This window comes from Amblyomma mixtum, chromosome 7 (genome assembly GCF_055824585.1).
Source record: "Amblyomma mixtum isolate Tamu chromosome 7, ASM5582458v1, whole genome shotgun sequence".
NCBI lineage: Eukaryota > Metazoa > Arthropoda > Arachnida > Ixodida > Ixodidae > Amblyomma > Amblyomma mixtum.
The window spans coordinates 47,887,512-47,896,440 of record NC_143018.1 but is presented as its reverse complement, the minus strand read 5'-3'; the positions used below and the strand labels follow the sequence as shown (position 1 = coordinate 47,896,440).

Genomic DNA, 8,929 nt, shown 5'->3' with positions numbered 1-8,929 from the left:
TCACCGCTGTCCCGTGCATCAGTGCACTTCTGTAGAGCTTTGCACTGGGCGACGGAATTGCATGTCGAAGCGCCTCCTTTGAGGACTTTCGCAAAAGCTCAGCTGCCGCTTCCACCGTGCTAGCGTTAAATGGTCCCAGAAATGGTTGTCTGAGGTTGGCCAAAAAATTCTTGCATTATGTAGAGCAATGTAAAAGAACTTCTTGCTGGGCGAGTTGGTGCATAGTTTTCTTGGGATGGCGTTGCGCACACGAACAGACATACACAGGAAGGAGCAGAAGACAGAAAAAGCGTAGAGCGTAGACCACTGAACGTTCATGCCGCGTACAATACATCAAAAGCGAGCCGATAATTTACAATACATTATTAAAACTACCGCTCCCGAGCCTCGCGGCGACCAGCGGCGGTGAACTTCCGCCTGAATTCGTACTGATTACGTCATTGCAGTACTCTACGTCACCAGCGCAGGGCTGTCATTGGTTCGCGGTGCCAACGTGAAATCACGCATTTAACAAACTAAAAGCTCCAGATACTTCACAGTCTTACTCTTTTCGGAAACATTTCGCATTTCAGCAAGGAGAGTTGTCGTTTCTATGCACGTTTACGCAGTTATTGTGTGTTGGGTGTCAGAAATTAGTACTGCACTTCCGGTTTAACAATGTTGTCGCCGCTTGTGTCCCCCCGCAGGCTCCGCCGTCGAACCGAATCGAGAATCAAGGTGCGATTTGGAGTCACCGCACTACTGATTTTTGTCGTGACCCCCGTCGCACGCGCAATCAAAATGGATCGACCGTGCTGTGTCGTTGGTTGCATAGCCAGGGTTCCGCAAGACGTTGCCCTTCGGCACTGTCTGCCGAAAGATGGAAGCGAGCGAGCTGTCGTCGTCGTCAGGATTCAGCGCCGGATTTCTGAAAGGCGTCTTTATAAATTTGGCCGACGCGTCGCACCAATTGTCACTTGCGAACTGCCGCCCCACTACAAGCAGGGACACACGGAGCGGTGAGCATCGCTGCGCCGCTCTACCCAAGCTCCGCCACAACCGGCGTCACACTTCGCCGCCGTGCAGCAGTGCCTGAGCGCTGCTTGGGATGGCGTACAAATATCACAAGGAAAGACAAAATCGCCTTGTTATCAGAAAGACTGCTCGAGCACCGACAAAGCAAGCCTGCAAATGTTGCGAGCTTTCGGCAACGGCACCGCTCGCTGGCGCTCCGGGCGACGAGCTCTGCTGCTGCCTGGCTGCCGTGGTCGTCGCTAGGCCTCTTTCGCATCGAAGCCTCTGCGGCCGGCGCTTCGGAAGTCGCCTGAGCTATAATAAAAGGCTTGCTCTACACATCGCTTTACAGTCAACAGCATCATCTCGCAATAAAATAATAGTATGGTCACTTTCCGCGACGCCTTCAGCAGCGAAGCGAGCGGGCGCCACCCGAGCCGGACCCCAACGTCGGGCCAGAGGCAGCTGCGAGGCGGTTGTGGCAAGAAGTTTAGTCGTATCACAGCCGTTACCGTTAGCAGCAGCTCAGTATTGGTCAGCTATCCTCAAAAATGACACATTTTTCACATTTCTCATCCCAGGGTTTATTATTTACGTCAAGAACACACTTTAGCTCGTTTTTGTGACGCCGGCAGGCGGGGTCCAGGCTGGCCGGCCGGCCGGCATGCTAGGCGTACCTCACGTACGCACAAAAAAATACAAAACAGCCATGATACTAGAGAGGATGCTTCCTAGATTCGAGCAACGACAATATGCCTGTGCTAAAGTGGATCTTTCGGCAACGACACCGCCCGCGGCAACGCCGCGCGACGAACTGCGCGCTGGTCCCAGGCTGCCCTAGTCGTCGCTAGGCCTAGCTGGTTTCGGATTGAAGCCGCAGCTGACGGCGCTTCGGAAGTCGCCTGCGCTATAATAAAAGGCCTACTATTCACATCACTTTACTGCGAACTCGTCCCATAATAAAAGATATGTTTGATCTCCACTACGCCTTCAGCAACGGAGTTTGCAGACGGCAGGCGAACCGCACCAAGTAGCAGCAGCACCAAAGCGGCTGTGGGATGAAATTTGCTTGTATCGCAGTCACCACTTTTACCAGCAACTCGGTATTGGTCAACGATCGTCAGAAATGATGATGCATTTTTGACATGCATCTATCCCAGGGCTTGCTATGGATGAGAACAAACAATACTAGCGCGTTTTTCAGTCGCCGGCGGCCGGCATCAAGGCTGGCAGACAGGCCCGGCGCCATGACGCTGCCGCTCTCCGTGCTTGCATCGGCTCCCGCTTCCCGTCGTTGCGTTTGCCGCGCCCGGCTCGTCGTTGACATCCAGCAGGTTGGACGCAGGCGACGAACTGGGATCGTCCGTTGCGGCGTCGTTCGCAACGGCGCGCCGCAGCGAATCGCACACACTTCTTGCACAGGTGTCCCCGCCTTAAGGTTGAAATCCCATTTCGGCACTCATCGCAAAAGTCGTTCCTTCAGCTCGGGGTCCATAGTTCGAGAGAAGCCGCAGCGACGGTTGCGAGACACAGGTGAACCCAGCTGACAGCGGGAAAGCAAGCGAGCGAAAGAGCGCGTCAACCGGAAGTAAACAAACCGATCTCTTCGATGACGTATTTTTGGGCGGAGCATGGTCCCGACCTGTAATCTCTATTTTTCTATGGTTCGCTCCAGTGTACGAGTTGAGAGGGAAAAGGCGGGTGGTCATTTTTAATAGCCATTACCTCTGGTTCCACACAAGGTATACCAAATTTTTGCTGTAGGATGATGGATCGTTCAATGTCTATCAGTATTTCGACTTCTCTTTGCCTACATGGCGACCTTTTCAGGTACCCTTTAAGTACACACGACAGTTTCATGAGCACTGTGCCGACGCCAAGGAAGCACTTATTGCAAAGGTCTGAAAAAGCACCGATCATTCGATGCATTGGATCAGTATTTGTCGAAAGTGAGAAAGGTGACAGGCATGCATACGCTCGTTCTGCCATTCCCGCAGCTACTGCTGGCGCTGAAATAAACTGGCGAGCGGCGTTTGTGATTTGTTTATTTTTTTTTTCTCGTGGAACAACAAGTTAACGTTCTGTTCTGCATGGAAGCAGCACGTGCTCGCAAGACAGCTCCTCCAAAAGCGACGGCAAATGTGTCGCGGTTTCTTTTATGTGCGCGTCTATTTTTTTCGAAACTACACCACAGGGATATTAGCTCTAGATATTAATTCAACAAGCACGTAAACTCATTCACAGCTAAATTAATTGAACAATCTGCACGACATCCGTATCACAGCTGGGTTGTTTAAGACTCGACGTTCGTACACAAGCTCCGCAGCGTTTCGTGCTGCGCGCCAAAGCTGCTAACACCGGTTTCGAAGGCCAGCTAGCGCCGTCACGCTTGCAGATTGGCTCGCGCGGGCGCCGCGACCACCGTCGACATATCGGCCTGCCGGAGCAGTGGGGTCGTCGCGCCATACCAGCGGCTGATTTCGTTAACTCAAGCCTGGATTGAGAGCAGCACAATCATGGCGTGCGAATTGTCTACTCACGTGCATTTTTTGTATCTAGTGGACTTTCTTTGGACCCCAGAAACAACATACACGTGAGGCTTTCTTTATCGCAAATAAATAGAATGGGGGTTACTAAAGGTGCTATCCAACATTGCTATTGCTTTACTGGCTGTATTGTTTAATTAAAAGCAATACAAAAAACTGGCTATGGTGCGCAAGCCAGTTGGTAGGCGTATATAAGTGATTTCCCTGGCCTATCTCAAATATTTTATCTTTTAACCCTTGGCTAAAATTAGCCTGGAGACCCTGTTTATGTGTTCGATTGCAGTTTCCTTATGGTGACACCTCGTTCCCTGTTTGGATTTGTACGCGGTTCGGCGTATACTTTCCTCATTAATGTCAAATGTTGGAGTACATCCCTATGGCTTAATAGCGGATCTGAGTAATTATGTTCCTACGAATGTTCGGGGACCCGGGGTAATAGAGTGCGGGCAGCGGCGAGAGCGCCTTCGTTTCCAACATCCGCAGAGTGCCCTGGAGTCCGTATGACCATGGATTTAAAGTCTGCATCTTCTTTAGCTCTGGGATTCATTTCTTTAGAATCTAGGCATCTTCGATGCACGGCAGCAGCCTGATGTCTTTTTTTTTCTGATGCCTGGGGTGCGTCAAATCATCGTTACCAGCTTGGAGAATGAATACTGGTTTTTGATTAAAGGAAATGGCGCAGTAATTGTCCCACGTCTAGCCGGACACCCAAAACGAGAGCGGGGGGCAGGAGCACACATTTACCTGGCACACCATGCAGGCAGCTGACTTCAGCAGACTCGAGTGCTGGACGGCGGGGTGACGAAGACAACCAGAGGGTGGTCGGTGAAGTCGTCCAATCCAGTCAGAGCGTATTCCATACCAGCCACTATTCCCCCCATCTCCAACCCGACCCGGGAGGACTGGCAGGCGGCCCTGCTCGGCTGCCATTACAGGCCCAACAAGCCTTAGTCAGGCGCACCAGGACGGCGGCCACCGCCACTAGGGTCCCAAACTATATAGGGACCTCCACCTAGTGCTTGTCAGGATCGGTCCCTTGAGGGCTGATCCAAGCATACCTGCTGTCCCTTCCTAATAAATGTTTTCACCGCCACCACCACGACGTTGCTAACAATTCCGACAGGAAGGAAGGTAACGCTGAATGCCAGCATTCCCATAAATCACAGCCACGCGTCCCGCACGCCCCTGACACTTGCCGCTCCTGGACAAAAATCGCACGTTCACTAGGCGTGCCCTCGCCCGCATTCGGACTGTGGCCCTCTTCTACACTCCCCAAGTTTCGGCATCACGAGGGCAACGAGCAATAAATACAGGAGAAGAGGGCGGGAACGTGATCCGCCGACAAGCGCTCTGCCCAGAACACCAAGCATAGAGCGAGGCCCATTCTGAGGGAGACGAACAAGAGACGCCCACGGAACGAGACGTGTCAGCAACGTCCTCCCGCACTCTGCAGATCCGCTGAACCTCCTTAAGTTTTAATGACCCAGTTTGCTTTATTGAAGCGTGTCCTTTCTATCCGTGCTATTGAAGCGTCCTATTATGCTTTATTGAAGCGTGTCCTTTCTATCAGTGAAGCGTGTATGTCCTTTCTATCAGTCGTCGTTTCATTCTCGTGCGCTCGGAAATTTTGAGATGTGTAACGAACTAGCCCGCCAGTTCGTCCTGAGCAAATTCAATACGGACGCCCGAGAAATGTTTTCGCCGAACGACTCCATTCAGCCTAGGCGGCATCCTAAGCATGAGCAGCCTCCACGTAAACAACTCACCGTCATGACCATTTCTTTACGCAGCCACGAGCGGCGGCGACCATCAGGGAGTCATGTAACGATAACAACATTCGTAAATGACAGACGCTGTCTATCGTTCTTATTTGGGCCCCGAGTTCACAGCTTGAAGCCATATTTCACTAAATCCTGGGCAAGTCTTTTGTTTACTGCACAGCTGATTCTCGGCCGGCATGCGCAGTCGCACGAAAAGGGAGAGTAGGGGCAATCGGAGGCTGGCGAACATGGTGTCTGGCGAGTACAGGGAAGCCGTTGACGTCATAATCGCACCGCCATGATGGCGCGTTATCACGGCTCGACAGCGCGCACTAATCCAGTCCACCTATAGGTAGTCATATATGTGACGGTTGTTGCTACCCCAAAATGTAGTACCCTCAACTACCTTTTTGTTTAGAGTGTAGTCGCGAAAAAGAAACAAGTCAAGTTGGCCAGTTATTCTGGTTCAAAAGCGGCATCGACCACTCTTTAACAAACCTGCTAGGAACTGCAGGAGCAGTTAACTTAAATAAATAATATTTAAAATGTGTCGCTTCAGGTCGTTGAACCCGGCTGAGCCTATAAACCCATAAAATGTGCTGGTAAATTTCAGGTATATCCACATTCGCAATAAAAGCCAACAATGAAGAAAAGCGGTCGCACACTCATGCGCACGTGCAAGCGCGCGCGTCCACACTGTATGTATTTTTACATAACTGAATACAGACAGATCTGTTACCGGCTGGCTACATAGTTCTTTTAATATGTGGCTTTCGCAAAATACCACAAGCAGATAGGACGCGGCCTCTTCCCGCGCGCGTGTGGCATACTGCGTTAAAATGTAAACATCGGTTTCAATTATGCGCACCATGCGCAAGTTGCGTATTTCCTCCCTTATTCTGCGGCTAAACAAACAGATTGTGTGACCTATAAGTGAACCCGTTTACCTCCCACAAGGGGGTGTTCCTTGATGCCGCGAAGTTCTCCCGGCTTATTTACCGCCGTTGGCGATCATTTTTTCGTTCAGGAATGCAGAAAAACGCTTTTCCTGACCCAGACCTGTTGCTGAACCCAACAGCACAGCAGCCAGGCATGATGCCTTGGAATTTATCGCATTTACGCGTCCACGAACAGAATGATAAAGAAGGAACTCCTGCAGAAGGCATGTATTCCGCCCGTGCGCTTGGAAGGGATATCGCAGCGCGAACTCACGTGACCCGCATGAGCCAGTCGGCGCGCCGGCTGCACTCGGAAAGGGAATGCGATACTCTGAAAATTTTCTAGTGATTCTAGCGGGGCTCGGCTGCGCGCTCGAAAACAGGCCGTCATCTGCCTGTGGTGACAGCTTGAAATTCCTGCATTGGAACAGCTTGGGTAGGATAGGTCGCAGTCCATTTGATTATCGCTCGCAATTGTGTGCATAGGAGCGAAAGCAGCTGTCGCCACTCCTCATGGCTGCGGCGACCGGGCTTCGGCGAGGAAGCCGATGACGTCACCCTCGCGTCGCCATGATGGCGCGCGCGTACTTCATAGGTTGTGAATAGATACTTAAATATATCGGCTAAACCCGCCAGCAAACGCCAACCCAAAATCATTGCTTACGAAAATCCTGACCTGCTTCCGAACGTGCCGCTGAGGTGCGGACACTAGCTGTTAACGCGCCATAATCGCGGTCTGAAGCTGACGCCACTGGCTTGGCCTTCCCGGATGCAACTTCTCGCGCTGCTTTTGCATACGCAATTGTAGTAATTCAAGAAACTACACTGTGAATTCGAGAGTTGGACAAAACTACGCTGTGGCGGGCCGTGAGGATCATAACATTGCACTGACATCCTGACATTCTCTTTTCAAGCCGCATATCCACCCAGCCATCCCCGGCTAGACAGCGGCCATGGAGACACAGAGTGACGTCATGGCTTCATCATCGCCGTCGCATCCCTCTCGCGGCTGCTCCGCCAATCGCTTTGCCCCTGCACTGACACTCTCTCCTGCCCCTTATAAAAGCGGCGCTCGGCGGCGCGGCGTAGCGCAGATGCTTTCGCACTCAAGTTGGTGGCGTTTGTCCTCTGCGGCGCGCGGTTGTTTCACTCTGGCCCGTCACCCGACCGTCACCCGACGATCAGCGCAGGTGACATTTCTAGCTTAGTTTCTGCGTCCACGGTTGTGCCGTACTCTCTGCAATCTGTTGGTCAATCGTTGCCGTCAAGAACGCCACAATGGCTGGCACAGAATATACTCTAACTGGATTCAAGGACTACCCCGAGCGCCAACACGTCGTTTTCGTCGAGCCGCTACCCAGCACCCGAGTTTGCGGCGTCTGCGGCGTGGTGCCCAGCCGTTCCCTGCTGCTCCCCTGCGGTCACGTTTTGTGCCAGGTGTGCAAGGGTCAAATCCCGAGGGAAGGCGAGAAGTGTCCGTTGGACGGCATGGAGTTTGCAGAGGCCGACATTGTCCCTGTAACCTTCAAGCAGTCCCAGTTGGAGCAGCACCTCGTCTTCTGCGTCGCCGGTGGTGGGGAATGCAGCTTCGCCGGTCGGCTATGCGACCTGAACGAGCACCTGACTGGATGCGGCAGCGACAAGGTGAGGTGTGCCAAATGTCTACAGTCGGTTGTTCGCTCCTTTGTCGTTGAACACTACCGGCAGTGCTCTGTCGAGACTCCTCTACGACACTGCGTGAGCACCGAGGGCATCTCGAGTGCCGTTGCAACGCTCCGCGACATACAGAAAGATCTGGAGAGCATACGGGTACGGGCCTCAAGCGAGAACGTTGACAAGGATGGTGTCGTGAACGGTGTAAACTCGTTGATGGAGCGTGTGTTTAGTCTTGAGCGTCAGTTGACCCACGCAGGAAAAAGGCCCTGCGAAGAAAAATGCGTCTCATCGCAGCCTTGTGTGAAGGAAGTTGGCGGTCTTGCGGGACCTTACCGCCCTGCTTCCAAGCTTGGTGCCTTCATCACCTTGTGCGAGTTCCCCGGCGTGTATACTGGGTACAGCGCACTAACCGGGAGTAAGAAAGACCACAGGATGCGCTCAAACAATTGCACATTAGCTGGCTACACTTTCGTTCTCGAGTGCAAGTTGCAAAAGAACGACGAAGATGTGACCGTAAGTTTCGTCCTGTATCTTAAGCAGGGTATCTGGGATTGTATGGTAGAGTGGCCTTTCGCAAAAGAGGTCACGTTGATACTTACGCACCCCAGGGATGAGTCGAAAGACGTCAGGCTGCAGGTTGTCATGGAAGGTCCCAAGATAGTGAAGAAACCGTCCGAGTCGTCGAACTGGGGCATACCAACCGAGACTGAGAGCTGGATGGACCTCGAAGTCCAAGGTTTTTTCCATCGGGACACTCTTTATGTCAACGTCGAGTTCGAATGACGAGCACGGTATTTTCCACGTTCATCGAAGTGTCCGGTTCCATTGTGGGAAGGAACTGGAAAGATAATTGGTACGCGTGGAGTGATCGTGTGCTGGACTTGAAAGATCGGAGAACGCGCTACACCACTTTTTCTTGTGACTTGTTCGTGTGTTTAGGAGTTTCGAAATTTCTTGTATTCTTGCCGAGTGCCGTACGGTTTCAGAGCATTTCGGAGTCCCGCTGCGGCTAGAGCGATAGAATGGTACTAAATAT

General features: G+C 52.2%; 1 protein-coding gene across 1 annotated transcript; it reads left to right on the top strand.

Moving 5' to 3' along the window:
- The first annotated feature begins 7,515 nt into the window (after positions 1-7,515).
- On the top strand, positions 7,516-8,676 carry LOC149335960 (uncharacterized). The gene has a single exon (XM_089554047.1). It carries the CDS (start codon positions 7,516-7,518, stop codon positions 8,674-8,676), a length of 1,161 nt encoding a protein of 386 aa, XP_089410173.1.
- Positions 8,677-8,929: the final 253 nt, after the last annotated feature.

Bases quoted from the DNA above. Each gene is read 5' to 3' on its own strand.
- LOC149335960 (XM_089554047.1), top strand. From the start codon at position 7,516: ATGGCTGGCACAGAATATACTCTAACTGGATTCAAGGACTACCCCGAG.